This window comes from Exophiala dermatitidis (assembly GCF_000230625.1).
Source record: "Exophiala dermatitidis NIH/UT8656 unplaced genomic scaffold supercont1.7, whole genome shotgun sequence".
Classification (NCBI taxonomy): domain Eukaryota; kingdom Fungi; phylum Ascomycota; class Eurotiomycetes; order Chaetothyriales; family Herpotrichiellaceae; genus Exophiala; species Exophiala dermatitidis.
In genome coordinates this window covers 322567-341986 of record NW_008751652.1, presented here as the reverse complement: position 1 = coordinate 341986, position 19420 = coordinate 322567, and the positions used below count along the sequence as shown (strand labels likewise).

The 19420-nt window shown below is 51.6% G+C and overlaps 8 protein-coding genes across 8 annotated transcripts; 3 read left to right on the top strand and 5 right to left on the bottom strand.

Annotated features, from left to right (window-relative positions):
- Positions 1 to 386: 386 nt before the first annotated feature.
- HMPREF1120_07966 (aryl-alcohol dehydrogenase) lies at positions 387 to 1661 on the top strand (the record flags this gene model as incomplete). The annotated part of the gene is made up of 3 exons (XM_009162204.1): positions 387 to 924; positions 1011 to 1357; positions 1422 to 1661. The coding sequence occupies 3 exons, from the start codon at positions 387 to 389 to the stop codon at positions 1659 to 1661; spliced, it is 1125 nt and encodes a 374-aa protein (XP_009160452.1).
- Positions 1662 to 2243: 582 nt separating this feature from the next.
- On the top strand, positions 2244 to 3251 carry HMPREF1120_07965 (uncharacterized protein; the record flags this gene model as incomplete). The annotated part of the gene is made up of 1 exon (XM_009162203.1): positions 2244 to 3251. One exon carries the CDS (start codon positions 2244 to 2246, stop codon positions 3249 to 3251), a length of 1008 nt encoding a protein of 335 aa, XP_009160451.1.
- A 245-nt stretch (positions 3252 to 3496) lies between these two features.
- On the bottom strand, positions 3497 to 5069 carry HMPREF1120_07964 (thymidylate synthase). Its single transcript, XM_009162202.1, has one exon. The coding sequence runs from the start codon at positions 4968 to 4970 to the stop codon at positions 3813 to 3815; it is 1158 nt and encodes a 385-aa protein (XP_009160450.1). The 5' UTR covers positions 4971 to 5069; the 3' UTR covers positions 3497 to 3812.
- A 305-nt stretch (positions 5070 to 5374) lies between these two features.
- HMPREF1120_07963 (uncharacterized protein) lies at positions 5375 to 5851 on the bottom strand (the record flags this gene model as incomplete). The annotated part of the gene is made up of 3 exons (XM_009162201.1): positions 5375 to 5397; positions 5437 to 5704; positions 5747 to 5851. The coding sequence occupies 3 exons, from the start codon at positions 5849 to 5851 to the stop codon at positions 5375 to 5377; spliced, it is 396 nt and encodes a 131-aa protein (XP_009160449.1).
- Positions 5852 to 6114: 263 nt separating this feature from the next.
- HMPREF1120_07962 (L-lactate dehydrogenase (cytochrome)) lies at positions 6115 to 7842 on the bottom strand. Its single transcript, XM_009162200.1, has one exon. It carries the CDS (start codon positions 7658 to 7660, stop codon positions 6320 to 6322), a length of 1341 nt encoding a protein of 446 aa, XP_009160448.1. The 5' UTR covers positions 7661 to 7842; the 3' UTR covers positions 6115 to 6319.
- Positions 7843 to 8077: 235 nt separating this feature from the next.
- Positions 8078 to 10917, top strand: HMPREF1120_07961 (uncharacterized protein). The gene is made up of 3 exons (XM_009162199.1): positions 8078 to 8321; positions 8374 to 8831; positions 8888 to 10917. Exons 1-3 carry the CDS (start codon positions 8252 to 8254, stop codon positions 10577 to 10579), a joined length of 2220 nt encoding a protein of 739 aa, XP_009160447.1. The 5' UTR covers positions 8078 to 8251; the 3' UTR covers positions 10580 to 10917.
- Positions 10918 to 11911: 994 nt separating this feature from the next.
- Positions 11912 to 13998, bottom strand: HMPREF1120_07960 (uncharacterized protein; the record flags this gene model as incomplete). The annotated part of the gene is made up of 3 exons (XM_009162198.1): positions 11912 to 11962; positions 12093 to 12257; positions 12694 to 13998. The coding sequence occupies 3 exons, from the start codon at positions 13996 to 13998 to the stop codon at positions 11912 to 11914; spliced, it is 1521 nt and encodes a 506-aa protein (XP_009160446.1).
- A 706-nt stretch (positions 13999 to 14704) lies between these two features.
- Positions 14705 to 18105, bottom strand: HMPREF1120_07959 (Ca2+:H+ antiporter; the record flags this gene model as incomplete). Its single annotated transcript, XM_009162197.1, has 2 exons — positions 14705 to 17949; positions 18003 to 18105. The coding sequence occupies 2 exons, from the start codon at positions 18103 to 18105 to the stop codon at positions 14705 to 14707; spliced, it is 3348 nt and encodes a 1115-aa protein (XP_009160445.1).
- Between the last annotated feature and the right edge of the window lie 1315 nt (positions 18106 to 19420).

The window sequence follows — 19420 nt, the reverse complement described above, 5'->3', positions numbered from 1 at the left end:
CATTAGACATTGTATGCATATATGTGGATGCTGAATCAGGCTGTTCGAGTTGTTGGTACATATTCGCGATGGATTATCCCGCTTCTCTTCCACTCATGCCACCAGCTCCGGATTCTCCTCAACACCATCTTTACAAGTCCTAAAAGCATCCACTGTGTCTATACCGTCCAGTCACTCTTTTGAACCTAATTGTATGTGTTGTGCTATCACGCCAAGCAGAAGGCAGTGAGTGCAGTGGGCTTCAAGCGGACCTCGGCGTCTTTATTCCAGTGCTTCCTTAGTAGCTGATGAGCATCCTGGACATACCCTAAGCCCTGGCAGCTGGATATCCCAAGCCCGCCCTAAATCCACCAAGTCTACCCTTATCGAGTCTCGCATATATAAAGATGATCACAGAGGCGTTGGTGGTGTCCAAACCGGGCGCCCCATTCCGGTACCAGCAAGTCGAGCTCAACGAAGCCCTCCGACCAGATGAAGTCGCGGTACGGATCAAAGCTACAGGGGTATGCCATACGGACCTGAATTTTGCCAAAGAAGAGTCTATGCCCGAACTGTTCCCCGCAGTGTTGGGCCACGAAGGGGCCGGAATTGTTCAGCGTACAGGATCTGCCGTGACCAAAGTCTCCCCGGGAGACCACGTCATTGTCTGCTATTCATGCTGCGGCGAGTGTAAGTACTGTCTCCGCAAGGAGTCGTCCTACTGCGACCTGTGGTTCCAGTACAACTTCGGCGTGGGCCGACTGGACGGGTCCAAGACCTACTCGTCCCCAACGGACGGCAAACGAATCACCTCGCACTTTTTTGGGCAGAGCAGTTTTGCCCGAGACATTCTGGTCTCGCAGAACGGTCTGGTGCGGGTTGACAAGCATATACCCTTTGAGAACCTGGCGCCTTTGGGTTGCGGATTGATGACGGGTGCGGGAGGTGAGCTCAAGTTTCCTTATCTACCTTAAACTACCTGATCTACGAGTGCCCTGCTTGAGTGCTTCCTACTGACAACGCATGGCAAGCAATGCTGAATGTGATCAATCCGGCGCACGATATGACCGTCGCCGTGGTGGGAGTCGGGGCTGTGGGGCTGTCGGCCATCATGGCCTTGAAATTACTCGAGTATCCTCCGAGGAAGATCATTGCCGTCGACGTCGTCCCATCCCGTCTGGAGCTGGCACGATCGTTTGGGGCCACTCATGGCGTCAATTCCAAAGTCCGGCCAGATTTGATGTCGGTCCTGATGGCCATCACGCATGGCCGCGGCGTCGATGGCGCCATTGATACTACGGGCAAGCCAGAGGTTGTCAAAGCTCTTATCCACAGCGCAGCACGGAAAGGGAAAGTCGTCACCGTTGGAGTTGGAGAGGTATATCAACCACAATACAATCTCTTGGATCGTATTGTCTCGTGGCTGACCAGTTCTTCTCTAGCTTTCGGCCGAAGTGTCCCACAACATGTTTGAAATGGTTCAGGCGGGCTGCAGCTATATTGGATGCAATCAGGGTGACTGTTACCCGCAGGACTTCCTTCCAGAACTCTTGACTGCATGGCAGTTGGGCAAGTTCCCTTACGATCGACTCATTCGGACTTATCCGGCCAAAGATGTTGAGCGGGCCGCCCGGGATGTGTACAGCGGCAAGACTGTCAAGGCAGTGTTACTGTGGGATTAATTCAGCACTAATGAAGACATAAAAGCAAACTAGACCGCCAGGGAAAAGACATCTAAAGGGTCTGTTAGTTGTCAAGAGGCTGCCGCCACGTCGGGGCTATACCGCGGCTCTTTGGCAATACGTTCAAGGATTCAGCGGGCCTTCGCCATGATAGTGACCAACGGTGCATCGTACGCACGACCACATTATTATGAACATCTCTAATGCAGAAACGACAAAGAATTCACCTGTATGCGTACGGTCGTTAGTTGTAGGAAATTGAAGCTCGGCGCGGTGAGGCTGACAAAGCAACGAATCCGCCTCTCAGCCTTGCCGGTCGGAGAATCAATAGTCCGACCGAGGCTGGCATCGTCCCGAACGTTCCAGCCTTGCACTCCATGTTTACCAATATCACCATCATCTTTCAACCCCACAGCGCTGACGAACTCATTGCCAGCCTGGTCGTGGCGGCGGCGCAAAGATACTGCCTCCCTGCTGTGCATACTGGCACTGCTCATGTTTTGTAATTAGTCAACCGCCACTACATAACTTTGTTCCAATTCCATTTATATACCAAATCTGTCCTTTCCTGGGTTGCGCACCATGTCCACATCTGCTCCTACTCCTCCCCCTTCCGAACAATCCTATACCGCCATGAGACACAACGGCGACGACTACGACCGAGACGTCGAAGCGATCGGCTCACACTGCGAATTCCCCTACTGCCACCAACTCGACTTTTTACCATTTCGGTGCGACTCATGCCACCACACTTTTTGTCTAGACCACCGGACGGAGACCGCGCACAAATGCCCACGGGCCGGCGAATGGGCAAAGAACCGACGACGGAACAGCGTGGGTAGACCAACGTCTACAACCACCAACAGTGGTTCCTCCACCACCACTCTCAGCGGCGGCGGCGGGCGTCCCAATCACACCAATGCAATCCAATGCAGCAACCCGACATGCAAGACGTTCGTACACACACTCCAAAACACCGGTGTCCACTGTCCCCAGTGTAACCGGACATATTGTCTGAAACATCGGATGCGGGAGGACCACGACTGCGCCAACCTTATACCGGTGGGAGCGCGGCCAGCGGGAGCAGGAGCGGCATTATTACAGAGCAATAAAGAAAAGTTACGTCTTGGGTTTGGGCGGCTCAAATCGTGGGGGGCCAAAGTCCAACAAGACACCAGTACTATGGTGTCCGGGTCGAGGCCACAGGGATCGTCAGGCAGAGCGGCGCAGATTGTGGCGTTGAATGCCCTCAAAAAGAATGCAAAGGGTGACGACAAGCTCGACCCGGCGAAACGGGTGTATTTGCATGTCGAGGCCGAGGCCGCTTCCACGACGAGTAAATTGCCCCGAGCGGATCTGTTTTTCTCGCAGGATTGGAGTGTTGGACGCTTGTTGGACGAGGCGGCTAAGAGGCTTCAGGTCGCGAATGTTAATAACCGTGTTGACTCGGAGGAGCAGCGCCTGAGGGTTTATCATGTTGAAGGGGGCCGGTTGTTGGACTTTTCTGAGAAGGTCGGCAAGGCTTTGATAAGTGGAAATACTGTCGTGCTGTTGAGAGGTGTTGGGCCGAAGGAGGTTGCGGCAACGTGAAATGAAACAAAAGAAATGTCCTGGCACAGGCGACATACCCAATGCTGCTGAGATCGGTCATCGTGTTGCGGTCTTGACGAAATGCGACCGAACATGTTTGTGGTTCTAACTACTTTTCATTTTGCTTCATACGCTGGGAGCAGTGGTTCTCGGTCATGCATTTTCGCGCCTACTGTTAGAATAGCGGCACAGCGTCGGCGTTACAGGATTCAATATAAAGGCTCGGGGATATTTCGCTATTGTGGATGGAAGCAAATGAATTGGTGGCGGTTGCCGCCATGGTATAAATTACCAGGGCATCTCGATACATATCTCTTTTCGTTTTTAATGATACCCCATTGCACAAGTCTCCAAACATTGGATATGATATGATACCACGGTAGAAAAAGCTTCTAGACGTCAATTGTGATATGATACCCCTACAGAAGAACCGATTGTCCCTAAAGCACGCTGGGCAGTTTAACCGTGCCTAAAAAAAACCACTCTCCTCGCGCATCTTGCATATACAATGTGACTGTGGCAACTCGGATTAAAAAAGATTCATCATCAGGTATACTGCCATTATACGCTCATCTTCATCTTAATCCCGCCATGCGGCTTGTATCCGACGACTTCTAATTCCTCAAGTTTCCAACCGTCCATTTCGCCGCTCCCTCTATCCTCGCGCTTGATATTCAACGTGGGGAATTCCCTCGGTTCGCGCAGCAACTGCTCTTTCAAGGCATCAATGTGGTCAAGGTACACATGGGCGTCACCCATGGTATGGATCAGCTCGCCTGGCACAAGATCACATGCATGGGCGAGCATATGCGTCAGCAGGGCATAGGAAGCGATGTTGAACGGCACGCCTAAGCCCATATCGCACGATCGTTGATACAACAAGCATGACAGGTCACCCTTGCCCTTTGACTTCTGCTCTGTGTTGGTCTGTTGTTGTTGAAGAGCAGCTTCGCCCCTCGGAGCATCAGGGTAACTGACGTAAAACTGTGCAAACATATGACAAGGCGGCAAGGCCATCTTTGACAAGTCGGCCACATTCCAGGCACTCAGGATGATTCTCCGGTCGTAAGGGTTCTCTTTCAGTTTTCGTACGATTTCTTTGATCTGGTCCACCCCTTTACCAGTATAGTCGCTTTTGTAATCCTGATATTCGGCACCAAAGTGTCGCCATTGGAAGCCGTATACAGGGCCCAAGTCCCCTTCTTCACGCTCCGTGAACCCTAATTTGTCGAGAAACTCGCGCGACCCGTTGCCGTCCCAGATGTGGATTCCGGCTTCGGAGAGCGGTTTCGATGTCGTGCACCCGGATACGAACCAGAGAAGTTCGGTGGTCACGGCGCGCAGGAACACCCGCTTCGTTGTCAGGAGAGGGAGTACCGCTATGCGCTCGCCAGTGGACGAATATGGGTCCGCTTTGGACAGGCTGAAGCGCAGTTGAGGCGGCGCGAAGAGCGAGAGCGTCCCTGTGCCGGTGCGGTCGGGTCGATGTTCGCCGCGGTTGAGAATCTCTTGTATCAGGTCGAGGTATTGGTATTCTTCGTGATGACGGGTGCTGGACGAGTGAATGTCCGTAGAGGCTGACTGCGTGGTTTGCGTGGTTGTCGGTGATGGAGATCCCGTTGAGGTGGTGTTCTGTTGCGCTTTGGCGTTCTCCTTGAGAAAGTTCATCGAATCGCCTGGAGGCGACACTCCGTTTGTGTCGACCGCAGAAGGTGCCATGTCAACCAACGCTTTCAGCCAGAGGTATACCGTACGTTGCGACGAGGTAGTAGTACAACACAGTGGTCGTTCTTTTCCGATGTTGTTGTTGGTTGATGGATTGAACGCGGGATTTCAATTAAAGTGTAAAACGCGAAACCACGACGCGACTTTGACCGCGTCGCGAAATGATGTCATTTCCTTCGTGTTTTACTCTGCAGACTCATTACCGTTCACGTTTTATACAAGGTATCTCGGCTAGAACCACAACTCCATTCTAGCGCCAGTGTGTAAAGGTGCCTCTACGTATATCAGCATTGTACCGCATTACACATACCTTGACTCCCTTGACTACAGAATATCACCAAACCAACCCCGGCTCACGGCCTGATGCAGATGAAAGCAACTATGTGCGACACTACGGCCTATATCTTCCTTGGAAGACGTCCTATGGATTAGCATTCATCGAAAAAGGGCGGCTACTTACCTTCTTGGTCGCGCGCTGCGCACAAGTCTGCAAGGTCTGGTACAGGGTTCTTAGCGAACTCCTCCAGCAACCTTTCTGCCTCCATCCGAATGTGTTTGGTTGACGGCAGCAGTTCAAGATCTTCGTCCTGATCTTGTTGATCGATGGCTTCCTGCTTGCACTCGTCCTCAAACTGACGCATCAGTTCGCCGCGAAACTTGATAGACTCCAGCACAGCACGATTCTTGGTCAAAAATTCGGAACGCCAATGTTCAGAATCCAGGGAAACCTGTGATATGCCGTCAGTCATACCCGGGAGATCCGTACTTACCTTGCCTTGGGAAGCTTTGCTTTTATGATCCTCTTTTGATAGATGATTAGCTTGTGCTACATCTTCGGCCTTTTGGTCAGAGACTGGTTCCGTGGTAACGGTCATGTCTGCGCGTGGTGGATTCTGTCTGTGAAGCCTGTGTTTGCTCTGTTCGTAAGTCTGAATCTGGCTTACAACCACTCGAGTTGGTGCAGTTGACTGGTACAAGCGAGGTGAGAGTGTCCTGACAGTCGTCGACAATTGATCCACGGATGGCCATCATCTGCAAAGGAGCGTACTTATACCATATTTTGTATCTCATGACGGAGACAAAGAGAAACTTCCAACTCTGGATCGAAGGTGCTGCTAACAAAAGACTCTTTTGTTGGCGCTACTCCATGCTGGATCAAAGGGGTGCTGCACAAAACTCGCCAATAAAGAGAACAATGGTGTTCTGGTACAAATACGATTTACTCAAAGTTATGATAGAGAAAGGTATTTACTGTAAGCAAGTCCGAGCACTGGCCAACGGCTCCACGCCGCCGCAGACCGTCATTTTCACCCAGGGCTTGAACATAATTGATGACCTTGATGCTAAAGCTTGGACTCATGACGAATCTGCAAATCGTGCCTGCAGAGATCTTTGACACTCTTTTTCCCAAGGTTGCCAAGCATATTATCCGTGTCGGCCAATATACACCTAAGGACATGTTCCACGCCTTCTTGCCCTCCGATGGCAAGGCCATACATGAATGGCCGACCGATACAGACGGCCTTCGCGCCCAGTGCCAATGCTTTGAGAACATCGCTACCAGTGCGGATGCCACTGTCGAAGATGAGGGTCAGGTTGGATTTCTGGACCGTTTCGTCGGCCGCAATCTCGGCAAGTGCATCAAGTGATGCAATGGCGCCGTCGCATTGTCGACCACCATGGTTGGAAACAATGATACCATCCATGCCATATTCAATCGCTTTGTGTGCGTCTTCCACCGTCTGAATGCCTTTGAGAACAATGGGACCGTCCCACAGCTTCTTCAGGATTTCCAGATGTTGCCACTCACGATATGTGCCGGAATTCAAGGCGTCCAACAACACCCTAGACCTCTGCAACGTATTGATGTTCATTAAAACACGAGCAGCACCGTAGATCGATCCAGGTCTCCTCAAGATCGTCCAGAGCTCGGCCAACTTTTCGCGGGAGGTTCTCTTATCATTTTTCTGCATTTCCTCAAACCTCTTGTTGAAGACGGGATCGGAATGGCCTATTTGACACCCATCTCCCCAGATGAAAGGCAGGTAGGAACTGTCTAGGTCGGTCGGTCTCCAAGCCAGATTAAAAGTGTCCAAAGTCACTACCAGCACTTTGTATCCGTTGGCTTTTGCCCGGTTCAACAGACTGACGGTGAGTTCTTCCCACTGAGGTTTGGGCCAGTAAAGCTGGTACCAGCGATTACCATCACCATTGGCTTCGGCGACCTGCTCAATGGTGCGGGTTGCTGCTGAGGACAGGATCATGGGCACGCCCACTCTCCGAGCCGCTCTGGCGGTGGCTTCTTCGGCATCGCTGTGCATGATTTTTTGAACCCCGACAGGAGCGACGAGGAGTGGACTAGGATATCTTTTACCAAACAGTTCGACACTCACATCCCGTCGGGTTGCATTGACCAGCATCTGTGGCCGAAGCCGGTAGCGGTCAAAAGCGGCGATGTTGGCAGCATGAGTTTGTCCACTACTCGCTGAGCCATACACATAGCCAAAATTGGCGGCTGGCACTTTAGAGCGGGCCAATGCCTCCCATTCGGATGGTTTGGTGGAAAACTTGGGAGTCCGGAGCTGCTGGTAAAGTTCTCGTTGATAAGCAGAGTAGTTATTAGGGTCCGGTTCAGTATATGGTTGATTCCATTTCGCAGCGTCGGCAAGAGCCTTGTCGGCCATGATACGGCTCGAGGCGGGTACTAGTACGTCCCCGTTTGCTCACTGTAAAGCAGATGCCAGAGCTCTCCTCTAGATCCAAATGGGACAATAAATGTATATATGATGATAATGATGCTGAAGATGGAACGAGGACAAAAGTCAACTTCATCCGGAGGATGGTGACTTGACTGCCGAGGTATACGATACCAGGAGTAGTACTACTTCTATATGGAGTATGGGGTGTTTGTGGTGTTGATGCCCACGACGACACGATCCCTGATTGGCTGTCAAAGCCGGGGTCACTAAGAAGGGCTAACAACGATTCCCGAGGACGCTATCTCAGGTTTAGCCTGATTAGATCTAGCCTTCTTGTTAGCGAACGATCCACGACGATGACGTCGAATTGTTTGACGTGCAACTGCAGTACGTTGCGTCGACATCATCTCGTGCTTGACAGTTCCCAGTTTCAACTTGGTATCGGTCTTTGATGGAAGCACCCTTCAAGTTCCTCTGCAGAGCTTTTCCTCTCTGTTCGACCTACTCCTGGTCGGTTGCTGTCTATACTCTTCGAGGCTCCAATTGCTCTACCTGACCCTTCCACTTGCGGACAGTATGGCGTCGAAAGTGTTGCAGACAAACTACGACGTGGACTATGTCATCAGTTACCGGGTGCCAGAAGATGGTAGGCACCTATTCACAGCCTTGAAACTGCATCAGCAGCTGACACGATCTAGACAAGCAGGCGGCCACGGCTCAGTTCAAGAAGCTCATTCGCGCCCTCGCCGAGACGGGATTGACTACAGAAGTCCGCCGAGGCGATGAAACATCCCTATTGATATTTATAAAAGTTTCCGATGAGAAGATCTTTGCGAATGTGGTGTACAGGTCGCGTATCAAAGACTGGCTATACGGCGTCCGACATGTCCAGCCTCCCAATGATCCCGCCAAAGTCCTCAGCTCGGAACCCTTGACCGATGCCGAACGACACAGACACATTTACCACATGATATCTGCTCCACGAGAGGAAGGAGGAGCCGGAATCACCGCGAAGCTTGGTGAATGGAAGAATGTGGAGGCTATATTCCCCTTGCACGATCATGTGCAGAATAAGAAGTGGTTGACGGAGTTCACTCGCAAGACCTTTTTGAACCCAGAGGACATTGACGAAATCAAAGACACAGTCGGGGAGAAGGTTCGTGGTCACAACTCTTGACACAACTCAGTCTGTTGCTAACTTCACATTCGCAGATTGGATATTACTACGCCTTCCTTCAGACCTACTTTACCTTCTTGGTATTTCCTGCAGCATTTGGGTTTTCCTGCTGGGTGTTGCTGGGAAATTTCTCGGCCACATACGCCGTGGTCAATGGGCTGTGGTGTATTGTGTTTGTTGAGTATTGGAAGCGCCAGGAGCAAGAACTGGCTATCCGATGGGGTGTCAAGAATGTTTCCACCATCGAGGCCAGGCGGAGGGAATTCGTGCCCGAGAAAGTCACCACAGACCCAGTGACAGGGGAAAAGGTGGAATATTTCCCGGCAAAGAAGCGGATTCTAAGGCAACTACTTCAGATCCCACTGGCAATCCTCTGCGTGGTGGCTCTTGGGACGGTCATTTGCACCTGCTACGCGATCGAAATCTTCATCTCAGAAGTGTATGGAGGTCCGCTCAAGTCGATCCTCGTGTTCACACCGACCATAATCCTCACGCTGGCAGTTCCGGCCATCAGCAACTATCTGACCCAGTTTGCCGAAAAGCTGACGTTCTATGAGAACTACGAAACCCAGGAAGCACACGACAGGGCCGTGATCTCTAAAGTCTTTGTCATCAACTTCATCACTTCATACCTGGCAATCTTCCTGACCTCGTTTGTGTATGTGCCATTCGCCTCGATCCTAGTACCGTACCTGGATATCTTCAGCCTGACGGTGCGGCCATTCGCGGAGAACGAGCACCAGTTGCAGACACCCCCGCCGGCTGCGTTCACCATCAACCCCAATCGACTGAGAAATCAAATGATCTACTTCGCCGTGACTGCCCAGATTGTCAACTTTGCTTTGGAGACCGTGATGCCTGTCATCACTCAAAAAGGGACCAAGAAATATAAGGAGATGCAATCCTCTCGAGCTGAAAAGGCTGGCGGAACAACACCGTCGGTGTCGGCCAACGACCCTCCTGAGGAGAAGGAGTTCCTCGCCCGAGTGCGCGAAGAGGCTGCACTGCCTGAATACGATGTCACATCGGATCTGCGGGAGATGTGCATCCAATATGGGTATTTGTCCATGTTCTCGGTCATCTGGCCCCTAACACCGGTGTCTTACTTTATCAACAACTGGGTCGAGCTGCGCGGCGACACATTCAAGTTGACAGTCGAGTGCCGACGTCCGAACCCTGTGCGAGCCGACAGTATCGGACCGTGGCTTGACAGCCTTGAATTTCTGGCATGGCTCGGCAGCATCACCACCGCCGCCTTGGTGTACATGTTCAGTGGTGGCAATGGACCCGACGGCAAGCCACATGCTCTCAAACTCTGGGCTCTCCTCCTAAGCGTCTTTCTTAGCGAGCACACTTTCCTCGTCGTCCGGCTTCTGATACGCTCAGCAATCAGCAAGCTCGACAGCAAGGCCATGCGCAAGGAGCGCAGCGAACGGTTCATGGTGCGCAAGAAGTTTTTGGAAGAAGCCGGCCTCGCGGACGCCATCAAGCCGCTCACTTCGGCGCCCAACAGCGTGTTGCACGATGAGTCTGGGTCTCAAGCATTCTCTGAGAAGATCACTCGCGAGAGTCTTGAGGAGGATGCCCGACGCGACAGTCTGTCGTCGACTACCCCGACCGATCGTTTCTGGAATCATCAGCGCAGCTGGGCTGAGACCGAGAAGGTCGGCGTTGCTCTGATCGATTTGATGGACGTGAAGTCGGCCAAGACGAAGAAGGAGCTGTAAATCCCAACTGTGGAAGTGTGACTGCCGATGGAAGTGTGACGAGACTGGCGCCGAGTAGCTTTTGCTCACTTTGGACCAACTGAACAGCTACAGCATAATGAAGGGTGTGGAGCTAGGCCCGGTCCAAAATGTTCCGAAATACTTGCCACCCCATGCTATCAGTCTAAGTAATGTTTGGAGAGTGTCGTTGTCTGCTGGCACGCTGATCATGGACAAAACAAGCTTACGGTGTTGTATGTGATAGATATAGTACTACTTAGGTAGCAATCAATCATGGAGAAAAGGCGAAAATATTCCAGTTCCCTCCAGTATATCAATTCGTCAGTAGACGCTTGATGGCCTGAACTTTCTTAAGTACTTCCAGTTCTTCGGATGGTATGATATTGTATTGTCATGATATGGTAGGTTGGGTCCATGCTAGTCGTACAAGATATAAAGATCCTTGAGAGATGAGATTGGGCTCAACCCAGCCTAGCCTCATGGTGAAATCAGAGTCGGGGGAAGTTAGTCGTATTGTACATTGTATATCGATCATTGAGACAGAATATGATCTGGCAGCCGGGCGTCAGATTGAACAGTAAATAGCTGGCTAGTAGCTACGTACTAGCATATCCTAGTTGGTGCCGCTGCGCCCGGAGCCGCCGGTGGTAGTGGTGACGATGGTGGTGGTGGAGGAGGAGGTGGTGGAGGAGGAGGTGGTGGCGCACGGAGTTATGGTTATGCCATTCAAAACGGTACAGCGTACGTGAAATCGGAGCTTGGATGCTTGCTGTCATTCGTCGTTCCCGAGGACACGTTGTGAGGAGAAGAGAAAGCTTCGGAAGAAAGGTCGAGGTGTCGGGGCTGCTCGACTCGGTTGAAAGTCCTGATCGGTACGGGGGCGGTCGGTCGTTCGGTTCGGCCGTTCTGATGATGCAGTGCTGCCAGTCTGCCAGGGAAGAGACGAGAGGAGCGAGGAGCGAAGATGTCGACGGTCGACACATTATGTATGTGCGTGTGTATGTGTGTCTGTGTGTCTGTGTGCGTGCGAACGAATTGTTGACGAAATCTCATCCCCAGGCGTGTCATTGTCGTTTACATCCTTCAAACCATTGCAGAACAAAACTGTGTCCTAGCTGGTTTTGGTTTATTCCGGGAACGAAAGAACCAGGGACCATCAACGGTTCCGCTGCAACGCCGTGCCACATGTCAGGCATAGATAGATAGCTCCCATTTCCGCCCCGGTTACCGGCTTTCGTTCGCATTCGTTTCACCGTTCCAAGCCGTTCGTGAGGGCGGCGGGGCAAAATCCAAGCCCTCTTAAGAGATGGAATGTCGATTGTCATGTCCGTTTCAATAGAGTTCGCGCGTTCTCCGGCCACCGCGGAACATACACCAGTCGCACTAAAAGACATCAATTACCACTACAGTTAGCCCATATACCCTCTTGAGATGGTTTGCAAATTGTACTCCGGATAACAAAACACATTTCAATCCCCTCTCTTCCCGGAAGTCAAGAAATATTTGGACATACCACTTCCTCGTCGCATCCTGTGTTATGTAACAGACAATAACTGCTCTTGCATCTCTTGCATATTCGTGTCGATAAGGGGGCGCATAGGCCGCAGACTCGGCCGCATTCGAAGCAATCGCGCGTCACGGCCGCTTGGCCTGGGAGGATTCTGAGTTGTTGTTGTTGCTGTGCAAAGAGAAAAGATAGAGTCGAGTGTGTTAGCCATTAGCCATGGACCGAGAAGACAAAGAAAGGCAAGGAACCCGGGATAGATGGTGAATAGGGGAGATCAAGGCTCGGAGCGGGTTGGTGTGCAAGAGGGCATGTGGGGAGCGAGAGGGACCATGGTTCAGGAGCGTGCCTAGGCTGGCTGGCCCTTGTACCGGCTAGGCAGGACAGCCAGTCCGGCAACGTGTTTTTCCCCATTCATATTCCAGGGTAGCGATGTTGTGTTGTCATTCTTCGTGTGATATCAATTCTGGCAATAGCCTCGCTCATATTCTGTGCCACAATTTGAACACTGAACCTTGTGCCATCTTTATCCCCACATGCCACCACCATCACCCGCCCCAATGAGCCATTTACCAACGAGACAGTTCTGAACACACAGACGGTTAAATACCTTTATATGGTCACCACGACCGCCGGACATGGCAGTGTTGTCCAGCTCTTCCATCGAAGGCAAGTATGACAACCCGGCCTGGCTTAACCTCTCCAGATCATTAAGTTTCTTCGAGATGGTCGGATTGTAGCAGTCGGCACACCACCACCGATGGCAGCTTTCACAATGTCGATTCGTAAGGCACCAGGTGCAAGAGACGATAAGACGTTGAGGAAGAATCTCATTGTTCTCGTTTCTCCGAAGCGGGGGACGTACAGCATCGACCAGTCTGCCCGTCACTGGAGGGGGCCACAGCAGTGGAAACTCGGACGGATCGCTCTCGCCCCAAACGGGTGCCCCTCGAGGAGCCCGTCCACAACCTGCACAACCTTTGGGACCAAGAGCGATCGTGGCGAGCGGAGGTATGCCGGCCTTATTTTCCGTCAGGTAGTCCCGCGAGGCCACGTGAAGCACGGGCGCCATGTCGGCATGCATGTGGGTGCAGGGGACGGCATCGAAGCTGATGACGCCTTTGCACGCCAAAAGTGTTTCTTCCCATGATGTCCGGTGAGCGTGGCCCAGAGAAATCACCTGCCCAGATGGCGAATACCAAGCATCGCCTCCTCCGCCAGGCCGAAGCTTTGCTATAGAAGCCGCAATGGGTTCAAGCGGTCCACTTGCACCTTGCCCTGCGACAAGATAACTATAGTCTGAGGGGGTTTGATGGTCCAAGATGGATGATGACGCTGGATGAGTAAAGACATATAACCCTTGCAACCGAGGAGTGCCTTCTGGTCTGCTCGGCCGACATATGTGGCGCAGCAATTGCTGCACTTTGGAATGGTTGACATTGAGGCACCGCCGGATACTCAACAGTCGCACATTATATTCGGGAGCCAGCACAATGTCGTTGATGAGATCATGCGTGACAGATGCGAGTTCATCAAGGACCAATGTCTGAACGCTTTTCAAGACGCCCATGCGACCCAACTTTCCTAGAACCCCACGAAGTGGCCCCGCGTAGAATTCGTCTTCGGTCAGGTTTTCGTCCATGCGTTCCGCTCGCCATGAATGCCCGCCAGAGTCGATTCTGGTCAACAGGTTCGGCGGCACGTAGGCGCCTCGACACCTGGAAAGATCTATGTACCGAAAGACACGGGGGTTCTGGAAAAGCAAGTCACGCAAAGACCGACATGTCCTGGCTAGGGAGAATATAGAGGGCAGAGTCAAGTAGGAGATAAGACAGTCGAGGATGATGGAATTCGTGAAGAGATGTACGAGGGGAGGCGGCACGCCACACCATGACAAGGCGTCGTCGGTCGACATGGCCGCCCGTGTGGGAAGGACATTAATGAATCAATAGGAGGGTATCAGAGTGTGCCCAAGGACGAGGATAGACGGCCTAAAAGGAAGATCAGTCCAAGGACTGCAATGCAGCATGGAATGGTACGTTGGAGAGGAATGGTTTGATGATGATGACTGACGCCCTGACATCAACTGTGGAATGAGGTCTTAAAGGCGGCACGTGCCAAGCGCAGTTGCCTGCGGGGCCGCCCGAGAGACCCTACACACTAATCCGCTCTCAGTCTAGACCTGTCCCTATTCCGACCTCAGTTGGTCGGCCTGAGGCTCTAAGCGCCCGGTTCCACTCTTCAGTCTTCCGTTCTAGCCTTGGACCCTTGCCGCTCTGCCCCGTACAAGATGGAAATAGGACTATGAATGTGTACTTTTTGTGCTCGGTGCTCAGCACTACTTACGTGGTCACAACAACTCCAAGGTAAAATGGATCGATTTATAGGTGTAAGCGACCGGAGTGGCTGTTCCTGTAGGTCCCACTGTATAAATGAAGGCAAAATGTACGCAACCACCTTCAACATGACGAAGGGGCGGATGCTTTCGCGCATCTTTGCGTCAGCTCGCTCTGCTCTGCCTGTTGAGCGCCGCCATGTATTAATAATGCCCATTGACAACGCCGCGCTGGTTCAAAAAAGGGTATAAACGATCCCACATCGACTTGTGCCAAGCAACCCTATTACAATTCTCTGCCGTTCGGCTTACTTGTTGCCGGACGTGGCTGTTGCAATACCATGCCTGATTGCATCGCCAGGGTATCGTATGGGTCTCCTCCCATGATATTGATGGTGGTGAAGCCGCTGAAGTAGAATCCCAGGACTACCACAAGGTAGGTCAACACGAGGATACTCCCCTTGAAGTAGTTGCTCTTGCCTTCCTGTATGAGATAGCTCAACAAGAACACACAGAGGATAACCGTGACCATGTCCCATTGCGGGAAGATGAGGTTGAAAGTATGATCAAGTAAATCGCGGGGATCGAGCAATTGTCCGTGCAGTGCCGAAAACAGGACAAGAGCAGGAATCTGAAGCAAGCAAACCTGCAATGCGTACGCTAACCCGATCTCCATACTCAACGCAATGTTGCCGTTCATAGCGAAGGAGATGGCGTTGAGAAACTCGGTGGTGTTGGGCACAAGCGCAAACAAGGTAATCCCCAGGAATTTCTCATCAATCTCAATAGAATTGAGGACAACGTCAACGGTGTCCACCAGGACTTCTGCCACAATAGCATAGGCCACTGTTGCCGTTAACAAGATGACGGACGACTTTGTCCGCGACCAGTTGGGAGCGTCGTGCCCGCCTATGTCACCATGGACAGCTTGTTCGGCAACAGCATTAGTGTAGACATCTTCCACCGCAGTGCTAGTGCGGGTGAGTGCCGGCTTGCTGGTCCTGACCGTGTCTGGTTTGAATGAATGGGTCGCTTGGTATGATGCTGCTCGAGGATGATTTACCGCGTCGCGTGCTGCAACAGTGGCTGCCGTGGCCGCCATCTCAGCCACCTGACGAACCAGGTTGTTGTTATCTTCCTCGGACAAACCAGGGACAACAGGGCGTAAGGATGGACTTTGAGTTGCCTCTGATCCGTGACTCGATTTGGGCGGTACAACATGGGGCAAGTCATTCTTGTTAGGGGGATCAAGTCCGTGTGTTTGTGAGGGTGCGTTGGCAGTGCTAGTTTCCTGCTCGGCAGTACCATCGCCGTCAGCTAATCCTGCTGACCGTAGAGACTGCCCCAGAATTCTTTTGTACAATTGCGATTCTCTAATCGCTGATCTGGGTACATAAGAGCCGTTCTGCTGGAACTGCTGTGAGTTAACAACGCTTTGATGTCGAGTGTCCATCGGGCTCACATCGGCGGTCTGCGCGGCTTGAGGAGGCTTCTTCTCCTCGATCTCGGTGGTCCAGATAATGGCAGCATGTGTCCGCAGAGTGAAGAGCAACCCAATAATGTATGAAGAGAACAAAAAGGCAGCGGCGACCCATGAATACGGTCTGACAGCCTTGACAAAAAATTCGTCGGTGACTGCGGGGACCTGGCGGAAGTAACATTGGCGACAATCCCTGGGGTTGTCCAGATCTGCCGCCGCGCAGGATTTGCAGATCAACTCATGGCTTCCATAGATTTTGTAAAACAGGGTTGGTCCGAATGCCGCAATCACAGCGAACAACAACATGGTGGAAGTGGCACCAGCCGACTTCACGTTGAAGCGTTGTGTTTTGCGCCTGATGGCTCCGAAACACATTGATAGCCCAGGCAAAAGAAGGATACCGGCAAATATGCTGCCAATGATGCTGCCTTCGACGAGAGGCCCCTTACCCTCATTAAGGGCAATGCAGTACAGGTACACCTCGACAACCGTCGAGAAGAAGGCATTGACTGCCGCCCCCATACCCATTGACGACTGTGCCGAGATGGAGGCCACCGCCTGGCCGATGAAGTACGCCAAGGGAATGATAGAAACCAACGCTAGAACAAACAGTAGCGCCGGGCTCGTGAGCCAAATATTCAGACCCAAGGCTTGCTTCAGAATGAAATAATCCAGGATGACCAAGACGACGACAGCCAGGAAGTTAATGAGGAAGATGTTGGTGCCATCAACGGTATACTTCCAATATTTGATTCCCACGGCTCGATAGGTACACAGCAGGATCGACGACGGTCTGGTGGAGCTTCTAGCGGCCGACACGTCGCGGTGGAAAGTCAGTGAGAGCGGCCTTTTTCTCAAGTGGTAGAACAGGATCAACGTGACCCGGCCCATGGGGATCCAGAATACCATGAACCAGCAGATCATAGAAACCGTCAGCATTAGAGGGGCCACGAAGAAGTAGAAGAAGATGAAGAAGATCACTCTGCCGAGAGTCCACTGGCCGCGGCCGAAAAGTCGCCGCTTCGCCTTGAAGTGGACACCGGGGTCTTCGAGGTCGCTTCTCCCACTTCGGGCCAGAAGGCTGTCGGTTTCGTTGGCAGAGTCGACGCTATTTCGACGTCGGCCCACGATTGAGCCTGAATGCATCATATGCGGCCCAAACATGAGCCGGCCATACTCCAAGTCGCCGCTCTGCCATCGCTCGTATTCACTAATACTTCGGCCTTCGCCTTCGTCTTCGTCGGCGTAGTTCTCGTCTTGCTCAAGCTTGACAAACTTGCCAAAGGGCCAGAAGAGGTATCCGGCCAGACCCCAGAACACGCTACCATATGCTGCCGCACTAGGGTCAAACGCAAACAAATAGCAGACCAAGGAAGCTAACGCGGCGGCTGCAGCGAGCCACCAGCCGAAAAGAATCGTCCACAAGCAATTGAAAGCCCAAAGCCACTTGCTGACGATCTGACTGGGAGACGAATGGATATCTTCCTCAGCGCCCTTTTCCACCGATCTGTTCTTTTTGTATAGCGCAGGTTTCCATATCCGGATACCAAACGGATGCGTCTCGTTGATGGCCAACTGCCGGTCTTTCAAAGTGAAACTCTCGGCATCACTCAGGTCTGGCTCTTCCAAGTCGCCAAGTACCGGATCATCAACGTCATCCTCCAGCTCTTCTACAGGACCTCCGGTTTCCAGAGTTATGCGGTCCACTTCTTCATCGGCAGACTCAACGCGGGGGAGCTGGGCCACACCGGCGTGAGTTCGTCGACGAACAGTAGAATGTTGTCGACTGGCAGGAGGGAGGATCGGAGTAGAGGGTGTCTGCGGCGCTCGCGCTTCCTCCACCTCGGACGGATCATCGTCTACCGAGAATTGCTCGCCTCGATGAGGCAGCTGCTTCCTCGTGGAGGCCCGTCTCATAGTCGCAGGCTTCTTGGATCTTGTAGTCTGCGGTGACAGTGAGGGCATACCGGAAACGGCATCTTGTGCGTCTTCGGATCGATGGGCACTTCGTGGTCTTTGACTGCTGCTCGTCGGGGTATCACCGAGAGTACCTATTGTCGTGTTAATTTTATTTCTTCTGCCAACCTAACAGGGCCAGCATTACCATAATCCCGGCGAATTGTGGTATCTCGAACCGTCGACTCTTGCCCAGCTTCCTGTTGACCCTCCTGTACCGGCTTCACATCCGGAGTGTCACTGGGAGACATGTTGCAAAAAGGATGCCGGTCACGGAATATTTCTTGTACGGCTCCAGCGTCTACAGCGTCTACCGCTACTGACTGTAGAACTGGCAGGCGTATGTTGGTGTTGTTGCAAGAGCCGGGAAGCTCGAGTAGTTGACACCCGGACAGGTCAACACCTGGCAAAGGTTCGTCGCATCAGACGTCCATGGATTATAGCGTCAGATGATCGCTCTAAGAGATGCGTAGAAATACAGATGGGCGAGCGAAAGAAAGTAGTGGAACTGTGAGCCAGGGAGGCAGACGACGTAGGTGTGGACCGGGGATTCTGGGGAATGGGACGACAACAAATGCCCAAGCGGATGAGGGAGGGAGCGTGTGCACCAGCGACAGCACGTCGATAGGGGCACGTGCTGGTGTGTATCAACAAGTAGGAGCAGGCGCTGATGGTGTGTACACAATAGAGCGTGGATCACACTGGCGGATGAGCATATGGGAGGCTCGGAGGATACAGAAAAGAGGCTCGACGCGGGAGGTGATTGATGGATGCGGATGCGGTACGGATGTCAAGAGTGGATGGCGTAGGCTCCCTGAGGCTGTCGTTGGTTAGTGGATGACAGGCGCCTCCAGGCTTGACGAGCCCCTACACGAGGCCTTAATTCGCACCTCAGACGGGGTTGCAGCGGCGTTGGTGTGTAATCTCCGTAGCGTTGGTGTGTATCCACTTTAACTTGTGGCGGTGCTTGATCACGTAATATATATAGAGATGTAATGACAACTACTATAGTAAGCCTAATAACTTTATATCTAGAAGTATATAGAGTAACGAGTAGTAACGAGTAGTAACGAGTAGTAACGAGTAGTAACTAGATATATCTAGTTCTACTTTATTATCTATCCTACTATATACGCGCGTAACTCTTTATATTATATTCTAGTCTTCTAGTCTTAGGCTACTAAATATTCTATTAAGTTATCTCTTCTAGACTAAGAGTTTATAATTTAAATTTAAAAATCTATAGTAGTAACGAGTAGTAATAAGTAGTAACGAGTAATAACTAGATATATCTAGTTATAAATAGATACTACTTTATTCTCTATTCTACTATATATACGCGTAACTCTCTATATTATAATCTAGACTTCTAGTCTACTAGTAAATATTCTATTAGATTATCTCTTCTAGAGTTCGTATTATTAAAAGTCTATAGTAGTAACGAGTAGTAACCGGATATATCTAGTTATAGATAGATACTCTATCTAAAATTACTTATAGTAGTAACGAGTAGTAACTACTAGATATATCTAGTTATAGATAGATACTACTTAAGTTTATCTACTA

Excerpts from the sequence above, each read along its gene's own strand:
- HMPREF1120_07964 (XM_009162202.1), bottom strand. The coding sequence starts at position 4,970 with ATGGCACCTTCTGCGGTCGACACAAACGGAGTGTCGCCTCCAGGCGAT.
- HMPREF1120_07962 (XM_009162200.1), bottom strand. The coding sequence starts at position 7,660 with ATGGCCGACAAGGCTCTTGCCGACGCTGCGAAATGGAATCAACCATAT.
- HMPREF1120_07961 (XM_009162199.1), top strand. The coding sequence starts at position 8,252 with ATGGCGTCGAAAGTGTTGCAGACAAACTACGACGTGGACTATGTCATC. Across the intron at positions 8,322-8,373 it reads TTACCGGGTGCCAGAAGATG|ACAAGCAGGCGGCCACGGCT; the intron begins GTAGGCACCTAT and ends GACACGATCTAG. Across the intron at positions 8,832-8,887 it reads AAGACACAGTCGGGGAGAAG|ATTGGATATTACTACGCCTT; the intron begins GTTCGTGGTCAC and ends TCACATTCGCAG.